The 21102-nt window shown below is 38.7% G+C and overlaps 1 protein-coding gene across 3 annotated transcripts in view; it reads left to right on the top strand.

Moving 5' to 3' along the window:
- Positions 1-21102, top strand: part of adam12b (ADAM metallopeptidase domain 12b) — a 138377-nt gene that overhangs the window by 93365 nt on the left and 23910 nt on the right. For all 3 annotated transcript variants that reach the window (XM_057343704.1, XM_057343702.1, XM_057343701.1), the window contains exons 4-11: positions 680-758; positions 6027-6103; positions 8068-8254; positions 10050-10115; positions 11011-11082; positions 11383-11552; positions 11862-11946; positions 16993-17141. In XM_057343704.1, coding sequence (XP_057199687.1) covers positions 680-758; positions 6027-6103; positions 8068-8254; positions 10050-10115; positions 11011-11082; positions 11383-11552; positions 11862-11946; positions 16993-17141 — 885 coding nt within the window. The remainder of the gene's footprint in view (positions 1-679; positions 759-6026; positions 6104-8067; positions 8255-10049; positions 10116-11010; positions 11083-11382; positions 11553-11861; positions 11947-16992; positions 17142-21102) is intronic.

Below are 21102 nucleotides of genomic sequence, written 5' to 3'. Positions count from 1 at the left end.
GGGTGACTTTGTCACTCCTGAGGTTTGTTTCTGGTAAAACTTTACAGACACTGGACTAGAATTGCCATAAAACGTGCAGAACTGCTGGTTAAAGGCAAAACTGTAGTGCTCTCTTTTCTTCGGTTATATATTTAAAATATTTGCGTAAGCAAGTTTGTTCTTTCTACAAGAGGTCACATTAACAAATCATGCTGGGTAAACATGGGTCATCAGATTTTACAGAAATTGTACCATACAGTCCATGTCACCTTGACTATTTGCTTCACTAAAGCAAATATTTTGACCAAATACAAACAAATGTATAATAAATGAGTTATGAAAATAGAGGTTTTTTAAGTCCTCTTGAAGTGTTGGACCCCACTTTATTTGCGGGCCTATGTTTAGTTGGATCTCTAGATATTGATCGATCGGTTCCTGTGATCACAGCACATACTGTGCCCTACTTATCCTGTTTATGTGCATCTCCAAAAAGCAAGTTTACTTTCCTGTGTGACACACTTCCATAATCTGCTCTGCAAATATGGGCCAGTGAAAATATGACAGTTCTGCAAGTGCTGCTTTTTTCAAATGATATATTTGATATGCGTTTGCTTGTATGTGTAAATGCACTCTCATAAAATATTCTTCTTGTGTCGGATGAAATGTTAAAAAGTTTGTTTATGTTTGTGTTCTGTTCCAGCGGCCTGTTTGCAAGCCAGTACACAGAGACGCACTACGGGGTAAATGGCCAAACCGTTACCACCGCTCTCAACTCTACGGTATGTTAGAGCTTTAATCGTCTCACTTCGACAAACAGGAAATTGCATTGGCTGTTAGTGGTTGACTTATTTTACTCCTTGGTAGTGCACGACACCATTAATACAGCTTAGATTTGCTAAAAAGCAAAGTTATTAATTTGTGAAAAGATCATAGACTAGCTATATGAGGTTGTTCCGTAGTGAGATAGCGAGTAAATGGTAAAAAGTGAACCCATGGTTAAGCGCAGTGTAAAAGCGTTATATTGTTGTCATTATCTATCTACAATTCTTCAATAGTTAAACTGCTCCGACTAGTGTATTCTGACTGGCTGTCTTCCCAGAAAACCGATTAATCCTGCTGAGATATGATGTTGACACCCGGACAACATGTTGACATTCTTGTCAGGCTTCATTTGAATTGTCTTCTTTGTCTTTTGTAGTTTTTAATTAGACTAGGGCTAAGAACCGTAACTGGCAGCTTTGACAACATGTTGCCCACCCCCTCTTCCAATTCAAACATAGTCTTGGCTATATTGTTTCTGTGGGGCAAATTTAGCACAAATTTTTAATCTTTTAAACCTGTCCTTGTAACTGTGAACAGTCTGTTGTCTTCACGCTGAGAAGTTTAAAAATGGATCTGTTGTAAAAGATTAGTTCGTTAAAAACAGGTAACAACAGCCTGACAAGACTTAAGCGTGAGTGACAAGAAAATTGAAACTTGACTGACAACTTTGTTTTTACAAAGTGGAAAGAATGCACTTCAGTTTGTTAAGAGTAAATGCAAATGAGGAGCACAGACAAGGATTATGGGAGATCCGAAGGACAGGCTCACATTTATCTTAACAGTTTACAATTAGATTATAAAACATCTTAGGTAAGCTTAACTTCGTAAGAGCCGTTTAAAATAAGTCACTTGACATTTTGACGTGGTGTGTATTTCACATCAAAAGTCAAGTGACTCACAATTTAGTTACTCACAAAAAACTTTTATTAGTTGCTTGGTATCACTTAACAATAAGGTTGTTTTCATTAACATTAGATGATGCATTAGCCCACAACTTCTACAGCATTTGTTAATCGTAGTTCAATTTAATTTCAGCATTTTTTTTCAAATGTTGTAGCTGTTAACATTAGTTAATAGTAAAATAACAAGAAAAATGTATTGCCGTTTACTAACATTAACAAAGATTAATAAATGCTGAAAAACGTCTCGGTTACGTGCCGTACGATTGTGTCGAGAGACAGACTGGGGTTTGATCTTGAGAACCTATCATCTCCGAGAGGAATTTTAAAACGCCAATGGGCTTGGCGAATGGCACACGCATGCCAGTCCCCGCCCCGTGCATACGGGTATAAAAGGGAGGTGGCGGCGGCCATTCACTCATTTTTTGGGCTGAGCAACCTGAGAGGCATCTCCCGGTCGCTGCAGCGGGTCGGCGAAGCGTTGTGGCACGAAGATGTTCCCCTTCAGTCGGTCTCTTGACGTTGTGTTGAGAGACAGACTGGGGACCTATCTTTACACGCCACGGCGCTGAGACGCATCACAACCTCAAGTGGTGCGACACTGACTAGACTAGCGAGTCACAAGTGAGCGCTACTGCGAGACGTAATCTTCCAGTGGGATCAGTACTTAGTAGTCTACTGAGAGGCTCGTACCGACGGCCGTCACGGACGGTGACATTCGTCTCTTTTAGCGAGACGCCACCCGGCACCGTAAGGAACACTGGGGAAGCACTGCTCTCCTTGCTGAAGAGCGTGCTACAGAGGCCACTTCCTGCCACAAGGGGAGGTTACATGTGGAGACACCAACATGGTCTCACCGTTGGGGAGAACAACATGCGAAAAAATGCGCCAGGCCAGATCCCCTCCACTGGCCCTTGTCAATCATGGCCTCCTAATAATCCCTACCCTCTGTATTGGCTATATCTCTCCTCTCCACCTATAGCTGGTGTGTGGTGAGCGCACTGGCGCCGATGTACTGTGGCTGCCGTCGCGTCATCCAGGTGGATGCTGCACACTGGTGGTGGTTGAGGAGAGACCCCCCTCATATGATTATAAAGCGCTTTGGGTGTACTGCAATACACAGAAAAGTGCTATATAAATGCCTCATTCATTCATTCAAATGCATTGTATGGGAAACGCTGAAAACAATCACAGAATACCACAGGTACGTCTGTAAGACGTCTGCTAAAGATCTGGAAAACATCTGCTGTGTAAAAACATCTGATAAACATATGTTTACGTACATGGCAGTTTTACATACACTCATACATCATAAACATCTTAAAGGTGGGATAACATGCTATGTCATGAATTCTTACTTCTCTACACTGTTGGACGTGCTGGCTTCTCATGCTTAACATGGTCAACTTTTAAAAAATCGAGATGGACGAATAACATAGTATTGCTGTGCTTGATTCACTCCCCCAGCACTCCAACTTGTTTCGGAAAGTTTTTTAAATGTCTGGATCCCTGTTTCGTAAAAGGGATCCCATTCCTGGGATCAATGCGTAAGAAATAGCCCACCCATGCGCCAACTGACGAGTGATAGGAAGACCTGCTTATCAAGATTGGCTGTGCTGCATCAAGATTGGCTGTGCTGTGGGCCTGCAGCTCGTTACTCTTGCGATAGTGAGAGAAGTTGAGGTGTGTTTGTTTGTTCACGGCATTTCAGTGATGGATGTTATATAAATGGTGGATATAACGCTGGATTTGGAGATCGTTTGAAACTGATGGATGGCGCGGTCCCAGTGCTAAAGCATGCCGGACATGAACTGCACGCGGTAAGTCATGTCTGTGTTTTGTTGGCAATCGGCGCATACGTGCATAATGTAAACAACACGAAACGATTCTGAGGTGATGTATTGCGTGTTCGTGCTGTAGTTCAGTCCCCCCTGCCTGCCTCCAGCAGCTCGTGTTTTTCTGGAAATAATCGTACAGCTGTATCACTCTTTTATAAATTTGATCAAACTAAATACTCTTCGAAGATGCAACATATGCCATACTACTGTAAAGGTACTCAAGAGTAATATGAGATTGGCAGAAACTGCTTGTGTTATCCATACATCTTTAAAGACATCTTCAAGATGTCTTTATTTGACACATTACAGGAAACGTCTTGTATTGCAAAAAAATACACTTTGCACTGAAAGTTTGCAGACGTAAATGCAGACATCAAATAGAAGTTTCCGAGATGTATGTGTGCTATATTGTTAATTGTTTAGTTCATGTTAGCTAATGCATTTACTAGGGGTGTAACGATACACTCAGCTCACGATTCGGTACATATCTCGATGCTGGGTTCACAATACGATACACATCTCGATATTTTGAACAAAATTAAAAAATGAAACTGAAATTCAAATAACATTTTATTTTCAAAATATTAACAATTTCAGTAACTTATTATGTTGCACATACAACTTAATAAAGAATTTTAACATGTTAAGGCTTAACTGAAATTAGAATTAAGATCAGTGTCAATTTTGACAGCAAATTTTGATTTAGTTTTAGTCAGTCTTTTGACTAAAATGCAATTTAGTTTTAGTCATCCCAATTTATCATAGTTTTAGTCTATTTTTAGTCGACGAAATCTACATTATATTAGTCTATGAAATCTATATTATATTAGTATACTAAAATCTATCTGGATTAACTCATTTAATTGGTGTAATTAAATGTTCCATACAAAGATTTAACTGTTTTGACATAATTGACTTTACCTTGGAATTAAATGAAACCAGGTCATTACCTTTATTTTTCAGAAAAGTTGAGTAACTACTGGATATGCATTGTTGTAACACAGAGAATATTAGACCATGAACGACATGAAGCAGTTCATTCAGTCTCATTTTGACTCAATTGACTCGTTCGTTCAGTGAAGGGCTTGTACATTCAACCAATGAAACTCAAACGCTATTGGCTCGTGTCTCTTTGAAGCTGCGCTGTCTTTGCTTGAGACAGTAATGAATAAGAAAAATCTTTCAAAAAGACATATTACATAAACTGCATTACATTTCTTCAATCATGCAAATCACATACTTGTTTTTTAGCTTGTCATTCGATCTTTTAATCTACAGTACGACTCACTTCATCGCTTCTCTGATCGGAACAGCGCTGGTTTCTTTTGGCTTACTTTATGTTGCATATCACGTTATGCAGCAGCTCACGTTAGCAGATAAATTAACATTGACATATAAAAACGTTTGTGCTGCCTTTGTAATGAGTTTCGGGGTGACTCGCCTGCAGTCACGCTTCAAGTTTGCTGTGTTTTAATGGCGATTGTGAGGGAAAATAAGACGCTTTGTAAACCACTTGGAGACACAGATTGTGTCTTGTGCTTCTCTTTCTACCGCATATGTGAGATAAGCACACGTGACGCACTGGCAGAAAAGCATTGTTGTAGTGTAAATCCTGTATGATGGAGGATGTGTACAGGTGTTGATATATTGTCCTTCAGGTTGTGATCATAGTTTGTAACTTGGCAATGTAATCCTGTATAAGAATAGAGGTGTTTCCTACATGTAATACCCTGTAGGCTATTTCAAAACTTTGTGCGCCCGTGCGTATGGGGGGGGGTCTACAAGACACTTGTGCCCAGGGGCCCCTGAATTCTTAATCTGGGCCTGCTAATGCTAAATGTAGATAAAAACGTTATGGTCGAAAATCTGGTCGAAAGGTTGGAGACATATAGCAAACAGTAAACAGACTGACAGATACAAATACTTTAATATTGCTGCATTTTGTTTACTGTTGTGTGTCTATTTACCTGCTCTGCGTGTCTGCACTATGTTAAAATAAGCAGGTGTCTGCTGCTCTTCATGCTGCACGTTCTGATGGCAAGTATTTTTGCTGTCAAGCATTGATTGCTTTTGACAGAATGTTTTTGAGAGGTTTTGTCTGTCTGCGTTGTGTGAAAATGTATGTATGTGATGGCTGTTAGCCTGTCTGGCTTGTGGCTGCCAATTGGTAATTCCACATGAAAGGGACTTTGGGGGCCAATGCCAGCCATAATAGAGGAGAACAGTTTTCCCCTGTAAAACAGACCAGCAGACACTTACTGGCAGAACGTTTGTGGTTTTCATGGGCAGACAGCTGCTTTAGCGTGATTGTTCCTACGTGGCACAGCGCTACGCAATCCCGTCCGACCATTGGTCCAGTATTTTCTGACATTAAATTGCATCTGGAGAGGTTTCTTCTCGTTTTACAACTAATTGAAACTAAATCTCTAAATTATTTGGTTTATACATATACTTGTTCTTTGCTTGACCTTGTCTGTGTTTTTTGCAGATGAATTGCTATTACCACGGGGTGGTCCAAGGGCACACACATTCTGAAGTCAGCCTCAGTACATGCTCTGGGATCAGGTAAGCATGGCATCACCGCTGTAATGTCCCTGTTTCCCATTATGAACTGTTCTCAGTAATTGTCAACCATATTGAGTTCCAATTTTCAAAGTCGTTAAAACTACTTAAACGAGTAGTTTGTGTGCTTCAGTGTGGAAAGCTATTAGGCACACTAAGTTGTCAAACATGTATTGCCTCCGATGGTGTTTCTAGTGAACTTCGCAAGTCTTTGTATGTGAAGGTGTGTTTAGAAACTATAAAACCATGAGATGAAACGGCAATAAAAGCTTTAGTGTCATCCCATGCTTCATTGTCCTGAAGATAAACACACAGTCCAATGGAAAGCGTTTAGTATGTCGTGAAAAATTTTAGTGGTGCTGTAAAATGTAATTAGAAAGAACATTTGGCCACAGTAAATTTGCCGTAAAAGGAGCAGAATAGGTAAACATGAACTGTTCTGTCTGAAGCAAACTGAGGCCCCCAAGGTCTTTTGCTCGTAATTACAAAATACTTACTGTACAATCTTTGGAGACCTTCAGGCAGCTGTTTAAAATTGTTCAAGATAAAAAAAAATCAGACGAAAATCCTTTATAATTGAATTACCCATCATCCATATGACTTATGAGGCTTAGTCAAGTCTGATACCAAACAATAGCATACAGATAACTAACTGTAAAGATGTTCATATTCATTCAACCCCGAGGGTGGGAAACTGAAATCAGTTTTCATTTTAGGGTGCCCTGTCCCTTTAAGACCACATCTAACACACTGAGCATTAATGTGCATAGTAGAAGGTTAATAAAGGTATAGTTCACCCAAAAACGAAAATTCTGTCGTCATTCAAAACCTGTATGACTTTCTTTCTTCTGCAGAACACAAAAGAAGCTATTTTGAAGAATGTTGGTGACCAAACAACACTGGCCCTCATTTACTTACAGTACATTGTATGGACACAAAACCACATGACATTTCTCCGAATATATTTCTCTTTTTGTCTTCAACAGATGTAATAATCAAAAATAGGTTTTGAACAACATAAGCGTGAACAACTTATGACAGATTTGTTATTTTTGGTTGTGGCATGTTGAATGGTCCAATACTGTGGTTTCGTATTTGGAGGTACAATATTCAGTTAAAAATCGCAAGGAAGGTATCATCAGATGTAATTTAATTTAGCATTTCTTTTCCAAGTACCCATTTGTAATTATCACTATGGCTCACTATTTTTGTCTACCGTTTCTTGTTATTACAGTATATTGCAAAGAGCAAACTCTCTCTAAATACTGTGGCCTAGTTCTGCAAAACTGTGACTCTGACATACTCCCTGCATATGCTGCATATATCTCTAAAAGATTGTTTGTTTCGTCGACTATGGGGGTATTATTATGGTCATCATTTTTTGTCAATTTTCAAAACACAGACATGTCACTCTCTGGTGAGTAATGGGGTGGATAAATTAAATTGTATACAAGTTGCTGTCATTCTCAAGGAAAAAATATATCCAGCCATTTCCCAGTGGTACAAAGACAAACAACTGGATTTATTAAAATTAGATTTATTGACAGTAGAATTTATTAACTTATTATTATCATCTGCTTTTAATTTTCTCTCAATTTTCTTATTTACATTGCATCGATACAATTATAATTACAGATTATCTGATATCATCCAAGATCTGACCTCAACGTTTCTGCAATCCCATTTTTCAATTTAGTGCACCCCTTCTTTTTGCATGACACTAAATGCTTTTGAAACGTTAAAACACCATGCGCCACACAGGAATTATGTGACAGTTATAACTTATTATTGCAGGTGAAGAATTGAGCTTGTTTTCTGCGAGGTAAAATAATAAAGCCTGTCTTCAGTGAGATGAAAAATAAATGAGATTTTTAAATTTACAAGAATGTTACACCACGCTTGCCTATGATGATAATGTGTTTTGCTTCAACATAAATAGTTTTTATTACTATTGTTCAAATCCTCAGAGGTTTTATCTTACTTGAAAATACAACACTGATGGTGGAACCAGCTTTTGAGCCAGAAAACGACACGCATGTGATCTACGAAGGTCAGCAACTACACTTGCCCACTGGAACCTGTGGACATGGACACAACATATCTACCATCAGTCATAGCATTGATGGAGGACTGCCACGATCACTCAACACAAGGGTATGAATGTATTCTGTCAACAACTGGCCATGTACCCGCTATTAATCATCTCTTGTTTGGAGAATGACTTTTTTTGTCTTGAGAATGAATTAGCATGCAGCATGATTCACTACGATGCCTTTGTTAATTCAGATTAGGGGATTGTAGTTGTTCTCTCTTCCCATGCATGCTAAAACAAGATTAGAGTGCTGAACAAGACATCAAAGGTTAAAAGACGATTCAACCATAACAGTCTTGACATTGTTGGTGTTCTTGTCACAGAGCTGTCTAAATATGATGTTCAAGCTCTAGTAAATTGATTTTAAAAGATAGTAGAAACGATGCTGTTATAAATGCACATAATGCACATGGATGATATCTAAATCAAATATTAGGATTAGGATCTGTGTTTGCACTGATTTGGAGGCACATCTATAAAATGTTGAATCTTTCATCGTCCATTTGATGAGTATAAATAAGGAGATGAAGAATCTTGATTTCGTCACCGTGATGACAGCCGAACCGCTGATCAAAGTTGTAAATGACTGACATTGGGATGTTTCAGAGGGCTTGCAAAACTTTCGAGGAGTGTCATGTTTAACAGAGCAGGAGGGCAGTGTCAGGATTTTGGCGGCAAGAACCCAAATGCAGGCAGGCAATGGCAATGAAGGGGTTAAACAAGATATTTATTAAACAACACAAAACAAGGACCCACGATGGGGTAAAACAGCAACAAGAAATAATAAACAAGCACAGAACGAAGACTGACTAAACACAAGACTGAATAAACACTTGACAAACTAAACTAACACTTACTACAACAAATGATAACAGGAACAAGAGACACGGGAGGAAACGAGGAACATCAGCAAACACAGTAGCACAGCAACATGGACCGTAGGACACGAGAACAACCACATACATACAATGCACGAGCACAAGACAAAGAAACAAGAGGGTATTTAAAGGGAAGACAAACGAGGGATAACGACACGGGGCAGGTGTGGGTAATCAAACACTTAGGGAAAGATTACGAGGAAACGAGAGGAATGGGACCAATGACAAGACACTGGAGAGAACGTATATTATTGTCAAACGGACAACAATATGTTTCTCTCCACACATAACCTAAGGACTCTGCCCCGATCCCACCACACGACTAGAATTTCATAAACAAGACGGTGGGACCGTGACAGGCAGGCAGACAGAAAAACCTTCTACTATTTACTCAAATAAAAGCAAAGAGAAAATGTGTTTGTCTAATATCATGCATCAAAAGATTCACAGCATCAGTACTGATGTACACATCAAAGAAACCTCGGCTGCCATTGCACGCTGAATTTTATAGAACACACCCCATAATATACACAACAAGGTACATAAATACGTTGCAAATTGTCGCTGTCCTTTCCGAAACCTCCAAGGGAATAGAAAAACATTGTACTTTTTAAATGATTAATTACTGTGTTGTCAAAGTTGACAAGCAGTTTTAATACTTTTTATAGATATTTGCAAAACCAAGTAAAAAACATAAAGGGTGACTTATAATAATGATTAATGACAAAAAAATGTAAATCATGAATATGGAGATGCGAGGTTTCAGAAGGACAGCAGCGATATGTTTATGGTCAAAAACATGCAGTCACTTAATAGCCCTAAAACATGCAATTATTTAGCTCTTCATTAAAGTGAAGCTAATCTTGGGGTTGTGGATCCTGTTATTATTTTAACTGGAGTTCAACTGCACCACTTAATGTTAAACTCCGTTCGTTTTGTCCTTGGGGTTGCTCACACCATGTTCTCTCTTGATTCGCAGCGTAAGAGGGATGTTCAGAAGACCACCAAATATGTGGAACTCATCATTGTAGCAGACAACAGAGAGGTACTTTTATAGCATCATTGTAATGCCACTTTGCCAAACCTGTGCCCACTGGTCACCGAATCAGAAACAAAACAGCATTTTAGGAAGATTATGTGAATTTTGTGTATAGTATCATATGACCTCATACTTGTACATGTACCTAAACCACTTTGTACAGTCTACACGATGTGCTTTATTTTCCTATTCATGACCCAATTGTTTTTAGTCAAGTACTGAACAGTAGGCTATTAGGATTATGGTGCAGTTTTGGCTCTTTGTTTCAACTTGAGAGGCCAAACCAAAAGCAGGTCATAGAGGAAGGGATGTGACAGGAAGTAGGGCATTTCTCCCAGATGATCAGATGGGGAAACAGGAAGTGTTTTGTTTAAATTGAATGTTGGAGGTGGAAGAAGGAAACTTCGGGCAACAGGAAAACTGGTGTTATCAGAACAGCTGTCTGTATGTGTGTGTGGGGGTTAGAGAGATTTTGGCTGCTCTGTATAGTCACATGGAACTAAAATCAAAATGTAGGCATAATTTGCTTTACTTACTGCATTTGAATAAGAATGATTATATTAGTTTGTTTTGTTCTTAGCAAGGTTATTCTCACTCACATTAACATGCATTCACACAGGGGAAACAATGGTGGAGCAAAAGTGTCTGGCTCTTGTGTCCAGATTGCACAAGGTCTTTTTTTTACTTTGATTGTTGGTGCCAGTGCCTGAAACATGCTGCATTGCTCTGGAGTGCTCTTAAGTGTCTGCTGTTAGACTTCTGATTGGAAGGTCCCTTCAGATGGCAGTCGAAGATGATGCCACTCAGACAATCCTGAATTCTTCTAAACTTGGCTTGACTGCAGTTTTATATTCTTTGCAGTATGTCCAAGTCCCCATCTTAGCTTTTGTTTCTTCTCCAGTTCCAGAAACAGGGAAAAGATGTGGAGAAGGTGAAGCAGAGGCTAGCCGAGATCGCCAATTACGTCGACAAGGTATAAAGTATTCTGAAGGTATAAAATAGTCCCTGCCTAAGTGAATTAAAAGGCCTGATTGGAGATCTAAAATAAAACCCTGATTGACAGAGATGAATGCTGGGCTTCTGGGGTAAAGAATGAGCTTTTAAATTAAACCCCTATTGTAAGACTCTACCTAAAGGTTTTTGTATATTTTTAGATTATGAATTGACTGATAATATGGATGTATGTGGTGTTTTCTCAGTGGATAAATGAGACATTGGAGAATAGAAGGATTTAATATTGTGTGTGTGCTTGCGCGTGTTCGTGTTCTCTCAGTTTTACAGGGTCCTTAATATTCGCGTAGCTCTGGTGGGATTGGAAGTATGGAGTGATGCTGATAAATGTGCAGTGACCCAGGATCCCTTCACAACTCTGCATGAGTTTCTAGACTGGAGGAAACTGAAATTGCTGCCACAGCTGCCACATGATAACGCCCAACTTATTAGGTACACACACAATCTCATCCAGAATCTCATACATCTAAACATGTGTAAACTAATGTGTGGGGGACACTGTGGTTTAGGCTTAGGCTAACACCTTGTCTACACCGGGCACGGCGTGGCCCGACACACCGAAAACAATAAGTTAATATTATAGAATTTATTATAATAAAAATCGGTGTATTTCATGCATACAGATACACACACTGCTGACGATACACATGCTATTCTAAACATAGCCTACTGTGTTAGTCTTGTTCTTTTGTTCTTTTGTTCTGTTCCATTCTTAACTCTATTTTCACTGTGTTATTGCAGTGGGGTTTACTTCCAGGGCACCACAATAGGCATGGCTCCCATCATGAGTATGTGTACAGCCGAGCAGTCAGGAGGCATCGTCATGGTGAGAGACCGGTCCATGCACCCTTTGCTTCTCATAATAATTATCATTAAAACTGAATTACACAACCAGCTAGCTTTTGTCCCCCACAGCCAGGTTTGCTTGTTCTTAATTTCAGAATTTTTCAACCAATCAATATACACCGACTCTCTACTGACTCATAGCTATTCACCGCTCACACACCAGTCATCAGTAAAACCCTCAGCAGGTAGACCGTCTGACAGATAGAGGAATCAGCAGTGCATTGAGTCAGAGAAGGTCTGCTAAATCCCACGACCTGCTTTTGTTATGGATTTCTTGGTTTATTCATGACTCCCTGGGAAGACTGCACCATTTTACCCTGTTGTTCTTGTTTAGGCGGGAGTTTTTTTTTAAGGTCCAGTCCTTTGTGACAAGATGTTTCATTTTACAATTGATATGCTAGACACATTATCTGAGCATATACAGTTTGCTTTAGTATTTTGTTATGTTCAAAAAAGGCAAGTAGCGTACAGTGGGGTCCAAGAATCAAAGGCTACATCGAGAGTCAGGGATTCAAAATCTCATTTAAAGCAAAGAACTGAACAAAGAAACGTTCTGACGTCAATGAATAGGAAATATTTAACTTGCATTAATTGTTGGTCACTACAGATTTTCTTGTTTCCACTGATTCTTTAGATTTCTATTTGTAGCATTTTTAAATCATGTTGGGACATCATTAGGTTTTATGTGAACAAACATATTAACCTTTCTTGTCTTCACCACTAGTTTGGACATCACTTTAATGCAGTTGCGTCGGGGTTGTTTATGGTTTTGTATGGCTAAATAACGCACATTCACATTTTTATTACTCTAGATCTATCATCCATGCCACTGTAACAAACCTCCTCTCTTAAAGAGACTCACACAGAAATGATGTCATTAGCCATAAGTATGAATTAGGGAACTCTAGTGGTGCTCTATTATAAACGATGCTGTTGAGTGCTTAAGTTACTTCATATTATCAGTCAATCTGCTATGACCTGTATGAGAACAAGCATGAAAGAAAGACGTAGAAGTTGAGAGATAGACATGGAAAATGAACACTGTATATTGATTTATGTATTTTTTCCAACTGTCTGCTGTGGTTTTGAAGTCTTATTTCCAGATGTGTGTTTCTCCCCCGCACTTGCATGTGGCAAACAGAAAATTAGGTTCTGGCTTGGAATGAAACAGTCTTGTATCGTGTTATAAAACCGATCAGCTCACAAAGCCTTTACAATTCTGTATGTTGACTGACCCACAAAAAGCCTAAGAGGATTTAAATTTAAGGCCTGTATCGCACACCGCACGCAAAAACAGTGCACAAATGGCGTGTATTTATCAGAGCGTATTTATTTCGGCACCTGTATTAATGCGTTGCAGCGTTTTCACTGTGCGTGAGCAGTGGTTGGTCTAGTTGAGTGTTGGGAGCGTGCTGAGCTCAGCAGAAAAGACCTTGAAAATTTGCTACAGACCTATTTATTCACACAATGCTTTGCCATGTAAGCTTTTATAAAGTTGTTTAATATAGTGAAGAGACTAACTCACCAATAATAATTCACAATAGCCAACTCCCAATGCCCATTTTATAATTTATGGCATTTATTAAAAGAAATACTCAATGTTTTGTACAGTAAAACCCCAACACAACATTTACTGTGTCACATTTGGGCAATTGCAGCGTTATGGATGTGACATTTTGAGTCAACTTGAAATATAAATTCTCAGAGAATAGATTTATCAACAATGTATTAAACCATCTGCTTATATTTTACTAAACCCCTGATGATTCCAGACATCAGCAAGATATCAGTCTATACACAGGTTATCTATTTTAAAAGAGAGAGAAATTCATGTGTTATGGATGTGACAAAAAAAGCACGTTATTAAAAGAGAATTTGTTCGGTAGGATTTCTGTGATTTAAAATGTACAAACCAGAAGCAATAACAAACGGAGAAGAGCTGACTCTTCACAGACCACAAAATAGTATTTTTATTATTACTTTTTACTTTTATTTTGATTTTAATGTGCCCATTTATGAGGGATATGGACAGTTATGGATGTGACAATTCACTTACCTGACTATGGAAAACTATGCTTTGAAAACAAAAAGTGCTTTAAAATGGTGAAAACCTTTGGCAAAAACTTTAAATATAAAAATTAATAAACATTTATATATAATTTAAATAATTGGTAAATATAAATAAATACACTTAACCAGAGGTTGCGCTAGACTTTTTCATTGTCCGCAATTTTGACTGACAGGCTCGTAAAAAATCGGTCATAATCTATTTTTACCCGTCACTATGGTGCAAGGTGATTTTACGTGCTAATTAGCATGTTTGTGATGTCATCACGACGTACATGCGTTCTTTGAACTTACTGTATTTTGTAATCATTCATTTATTCACTTACAAGTAACTTTAAGCTGCTTTTAGGTCATGAAAGGAGAGACGCAGGGAGACTTTTTTCCACTCACTGAAAGTTAAGGTTTATCCAAAATGACGGTAGTCTCTATCGCTTTCTGAAGGAAAAAAGTCTGTAACACTGCACCACTGGTTTGTGCGCGCCTGTGTGTGTATGAGAGCACGCGACGAGAGGGTCTGATGAATGACAGATGCACGCTTTGCAGAATCAGATCCAGAAACAACACCACAAACAACGTTAGGGATCGCTGTGATATTATAAAAAGTGCTAAAAGATTTTCTGTTCGTTTTGAAACTGTGGCGAAACAACTTAGACGGTGGTGGGCCGTCATAGTCGTCTTGTTTATACACGCCCCTGGCTCCGCACCGCGAGTCTCCACTGATCCCGCGTGAGTTTTCCTTAATGGACGAGGGGTTTATGAGTAATGAATGGGAAACATGCGCCTCCCTTCGCGTCCCTGCGATCACGTTCTGATGAAAGGAAATGATCGGATGCTACCAATATTAATCGCGATTAATCGTTTGACAGCCCTACACCATTTGTGTTTGTGGTCTGATACAGACCTGCAGTAAGTTTCAAATCACACTATTTGGAAGTATGACCGTCTTGGTGCAAACAGGTACGAATAAACCATAAAGGACACATCTTGGATGATTATAGGAATCCTTTCTGACTGACTTAACCCAAGAGCACTTAAAGGCTATAGTTTCAGTATGGAAGCTTGTCATAGTCTCAGGGCATTAACCACTGTATCGGTCTGCGATTATACTCCGAGAGGGGCAAGTCAATCATGCTGGAGATATACGTTCAACATCGGCACACTGTGGATCTTGAATGAAATGAGGCAGAGAAAGATCTCCCCTGTTGCTTGTGAACGCTAATATAAGTCTGTCATGTTCCTCTCCCTGTAATCAAGGCAGGAAATGGCTTTTTGATGTAAAGTGCGAGGGAAAAAGAGAGTCCGCGTAGAGATGTCAAAAGTGCCGGTGTTTTGCTATCAAGCCGATACCAAAATAGAAAAGATGTAGTGATACCAGTCTTTCTAGAGTGATCTCGAATCTAAAATGAAAATTTAAACGAAAAAGTATTTTTTACTGAAATAATTGCTTGGAAACCTAAAGCAAAAATATATTGTTTTTGTACAATTGTGATGTGGTCAATTGTGACAAAAGATGCTGGCTACATTCAGAAAGAAGTCTACATCTGGGTTCTGAAAAGAAATAAAGCGCCGATACCCAGCTCACGTTTAGATGCTCTTGAGACATAAGGGACATCCTTTACCTCAGTTGAAATGGATTTTGCTGAAACTCTGCTCGGGTTTGTCTGATGTTGAGAGTTGAGGGCATTATGAAGGGAGCTGAAGACAAAAGAAAGGAAGCTAAGAGGGAGAGGGGGTGCTGTATGTGTGTTTTATGGCAGGGTTGAAAGAGATTTTAAAAGAGTGGGTGGAAAATGGGAGAGAAACAGATCTCAACCACAGTCCTTCAAAAAATATAATAACAGCATTCACTGTCTGAGGTTCGTGAATGTGTCATGCATTTTTAATCAGGAAAGTTTGGGGAAATAGCTAAAAATAACGAACAAGCTTTGTAAATGTATTATGGCAGAGTGGAGGCAGAGGTATTGTGCTTTTATTTTAAAATAAAAATGAAAGGTAGATTTTTACATTTTTATAAGGAAATGTTCTGAGTGCTGTCTGCCCTTGAAACATTTTTTGTCACAATGGTAAGGTGTTGCTTGTAGTACTGAGGAGATTTTTATGATATGACGTCTGTTGAGCTGCCCACATGTGACATGTGAAATGTTGCTTTTTTGTGCTTTTACTGCTTCAAGAAGCCATCTGTTACTTTTTAGCTTAATTCTTGTCTTTTTTAAATTCAGTTTTTCATTACTTTTCAATGACAGACCTATTTAATTTCTATTCATTCACATACAAAATGATCTTTTAAACCTTGAATGTTGTCAATGCTATAACAAGTGGTATGTGGGCAATTTCATGCAAATGTCAACCTTCAGATTTTCAAATTTTACCAAAGTCTCAACGTTTTTTAAAGCATTGTTTTGTGTTTTTAAAGCAAGTTTTCGATAGTAAGTTCATAGTTAAGTGTCACATGCTTCTGGTTTTTACATTTTAATTCTCAGAAATCCTCCACAAATGTTTCCCTCTTTTAATATAGAAAACTTGTGTATAGAGTAGACTGATATTTTTCTGATGTCTGGACTCTGTCATCAGGGGTTTAGTAAAATGTAAACAGATGATTAAATATATTGAAAATAAATAAATACTTGTCACATCCATAATGCTGGAATTGCCCCAAGAAATGTTGATATTAGAATTTTTGTTTCGTTTTTTAAAATCGTGTTTAAAATATTGTTATTATCATATTGTGATCCTAGTATTGTGTACTGCATTGTATCGAACTGCAAGCTAAGTGTATTGTTACACCCCTACTTTTAAATGTTTTGGTGTAATTTTGCCTTTATATTAACCCATTTACCATTTTAGCAAAATAGTGTATTCGGTTTGCTATGAGAACTGTGTATTCAATTGGAAACTACAATAAAGCATTGCATAAAGTTGGTTAGGATGTGACCTGTTGTGACATCTTGTGGTTTCCCAGGATCACTCTGACAATCCTTTGGGAGCTGCTGTGACTTTGGCCCATGAGTTAGGCCACAACTTCGGCATGAACCATGACACTCCAGAACGGGGGTGTGGCTGTAGGATGACTGTAGATCGTGGTGGCTGCATTATGACTCCATCTACAGGGTGAGTATGATCTTCCACAACCTCCTCCTGTTCATGTATACAGTATTATACAGAGTGAAGTGACTGATGTATTCTGATGTATTAAAGCACTGTAGATGCATCACTCCAAAGCTCAATTTGTTTCCAATGAGTCCCATTATCTGGAGAATGACTAAATCAGACACTCATCATTCATGTACACAAGAGAACAATCAGCCGCTTACCTGCATCTTGTTGACCTGAAGTGAATTATCTGTCTCTCTGTGATGAATTCGTGCCGCGCGTCCGTACGTCACCACTGACGTGAAGCTGGTCTTGGATTTAAACTCTTATGCCCGGTTTCACAGACAAGGCTTAAGCCTAGTCCCAGACTAAAGTGAAAGTTTGAGCTGTCTTAATTTAAAATAAATTGCCCTTAAATATCTTAAAGCAACTCTTTGTAGTTTTTCGACCTTAATATAATCTCTAAAATTATTTCAGTGGTAGAACAACTCTTAAATGGACAAATAGCTAGCTGAGCAGCCTCCTAGAGGCTACAACCACACTTTATAACTTCTGTGTTCAGGTCGGTACTCACATCCCCGCCCATCCCCTGCCTGCGGAAGCATGCGATATGGTTTCCAAACAACGTTTCCGCATTCGCCGGTTCCATCAGCTTACTTATACAAATTCACGTGTATTGCGGTTCCCACGGGTAAGCTTATACAGCGACATTATTTACAACACTGGTAACCGACAATTGCGCTTATCAACCACATGGGGGAACCCATGAGCAAAAGTTCTAAAGTGTCACTTTAAAATATGTCAATGCCATTGTTTTGTCTCAAGATGCACACCAGTAGTATTTTGTTCGAAGGCATTTTAATAAAAGCGACTTAAATATCCTAATTTAGCTAAGCCATAGTCCTGGTTTAAGATAAGACTTGTTTGTGAAACCGGGCCCTAATCTCACACACAGATAGGAAGATGGTTTGCTGTGTGCGCTAAAATTTGGATTTTAACTGGCGGGTGGCTTCTTGTGATTACATAGTTGTCGGAAACCGGTTTCAGCATGAATGGAGTCAGGCATGTGTAACCTTTAGGTTGGTGAGTCAAAGGAATAGTTCACCCAAAATTAAAATTCTGTCATCATTTATTCATCCTCATGTCTTTTAAAACCTGTATATGACTCTTTCTTCAGTGGAACACAAAAGAAGATATTTTGAGAAATGTGTCAGGGTTTTGTGTCCGTACAATGGAAGTCAATGGGGTCCAGTGCTGTCTGGTTACCAATGTCATTCAAAATCTTTTGTGTTCTGCAGAAAACGTGAACACAATAAAGTGAATGTAATTATAAAAGTGAATGATATATGCCACGTCCTTGCTTGTTTACTCTTTAGAGACCAAGCTTGCGTCATTGCCAGACTCCCATTGTTGTCCAGTTGTGCTGAATGCATTATCTTCTCTTGCTGGAGTCAGACCTTGGAGAAACAAGCATTTTATCTGAAATAAGGCTGCGATTTTTTTTCGACTGATTGTTATAGTTGTAATAAACAAGTCACCAGTAATCGCCTGTTCACTCTCAGCTGTGACCGGTTTCCAATCTCTATGCCGAGGCTTATCTCAGAGTGGGGATGTTTTTGTTGGACTGCTGCTCGTCCCTGGATCAGAGCCACGACCAACAGTGGAACCCTATTCTCCCTTTATGTGTTCATATAACAACAAGACACCATGCTGAGAAGAAACCTCTCTGGGCTTTTTTAAAGCTAACCAGCAAAATTATTAAGCAGGGATGTTTTGTTGTCCCAAGTTTTTTAATGTGTAACTTTAAATTCTACAGCAGCATAATACAAGAATACTTAAATGGACTTTCAAAAATTTTTCACTATTCGCTATTTTCCAAAATAAACCTTCACACACTGCCCAGCATAGCATCAGTTTTTGAAAGTTCCAGTTTAGCCTAAGCTTGGTTTGTTTGAGATTTAATTCAGTTTGTTTTGGAGTGTTTTATAAGGTAATGCACGTAAGGTTGGAGAATTATGAAGGTAAATCCGTGCCAAAAAGATTTGCATGCCCAGGATAACATTTGTAAAAGCGTACGTGACATTGCAAGCATAAAATAAATTTGCATTCGCAAAAAAGTTTTGTAAAGATGTAAATCAAGCTGCAAGCGAAAGAAAACAAGTTTTGCAGCATTGTATCATTTTTCATAAGCGTAATTCATGTGTTGTGAAACGGCAACTTCATTTTACGTCAAATAATTATGATCTGTATTCTTCTGACCTCCGTATTTTCCACGCTTACACTTTGGGCACGTTTTTTGCACTGAAATATGGCCAAAAGCATTGCGAGTCTGTAAACAGAGGTGTGCAAACACAATGGTGTTATGAACTGCAAAACGGATTCATCGCGCAGAACCTGTCTTTGTGTATGTAAAATAAATCTGTTGCAAACGTCTTGCCTACTCAGGCGAAAACTGTTTCTTGCAATAACCCGATGTGTATGGTTCCGTCTCGCTTGCGTTTACACTTTTTGGCACGATTCTCTCACTAATTTGAGTTTGCAAGCGTGAAGGGGAGGCGGGGCTACCTTCTTGTGACCAATCAAATGAGGTTCCTGATGACTCATTGTTTTCTCTTATCTGGTTGGTTCAATAATGCGCCAGTCAACACATGAGACACTTTAATGCATGCACCCAGACGATCATAGATATCTCATTTGTACACGATTCTTTAAACATTAACCTGACTGACATGTGTTGAATTACTACAATATGTGACCCTGGACAACAAAACCAGTCTTATGGGTCAATTTTTAGAAATTAAGATTTTTACATTATCTGAAAGCTGAATAAATAAACTTTCTATAGATATATGAGTTGTTAGAATAGGACAATATCTGGCTGAGATACAACCGTTTAAAACTCAGGAATCTGAGAGCGCAAAAAAATCAAAATATTGAGAAAATTGCCTTTGAAGTTGTTAATCAGGGGCACTGTGGCAGACCATCCACTCACAAAAATAAAGTTTTTATATATTTAAGGTAGGAAATTTACAAAATATCTTAATGGAACATGATCTTTACTTAATATCCTAATGATTTTTGGCATAAAAGAAAAATCGATAATTTTGACCCACACAATGTATTTTTGTCTTTTACTAAAAATGTTCCCGTGCTACTTAAGACTGGTTTTGTGATCCAGGGTCACATATACCCTTACGAAAATTTAAAAAATAATTGTTTAACCAGAGGGGTAGACTAACGAGACAAGACCGACTGGGTGACAGACAAGACAAGGCAAAACAATGAAAACAAAATCAAGGGCAAACATAATCATGGGGTTGGGGTGACACAATAAAAATAGCAAACAAGGGAGGGGGGGGTGGGACAGCAGAGTTCATGGGTGGGAGTCCAGAGGGGCTAGGACAAGGGGGAATAGTCTTAGTCCTAGGGGACTTAACAGGGTAAGTCCTGGGAGGAACAAGGTTGGGGGCCGGCTGAGTCACCGGCTGAAAGGCCGGCTGCTGCAAGGGCTGCAAATCTTTTTGGCACGAGTTTACCTTCATAGAGAATATGTTTTTAGTATTAGAGAAGCAGTGTAAGGAAAACACTCCTATTTTTTCGCTTCCCATGGGAGAAACACAGACTTCCTTAGTTTATTCAACCCTAAAGGCCGAAACTCGTGGACACACAGTCTAAAAGACAGGAACACAAATCAGCAAAAGTACAGGCGACCATACTTTACTATACATACTTATACTCTCTTTAGTTATGATTACATAACAAAATGCAGAATTTTCTTTTTTAGCTGAACAATTCTTTTAAATTGTTTTTATTTACACACTCATATGTTGTTTCAAACCCATATTATCTTTTTTTTAAGAGTAGACTTATACATGCAACATTCATAGATACCACAGGGTGCCTAATATGAAAAGTAAATTAAAGCACCAGAAAGTAGTTCATGCTCTTACACTATGTTCCAAGTATTCTGAATCTTTGT

Source organism: Triplophysa rosa, linkage group LG10, assembly GCF_024868665.1.
Source record: "Triplophysa rosa linkage group LG10, Trosa_1v2, whole genome shotgun sequence".
Lineage (NCBI taxonomy): Eukaryota > Metazoa > Chordata > Actinopteri > Cypriniformes > Nemacheilidae > Triplophysa > Triplophysa rosa.
The sequence above is the reverse complement of the archived record's forward strand: the minus strand, read 5'-3'. Positions and strand labels throughout refer to the sequence as shown.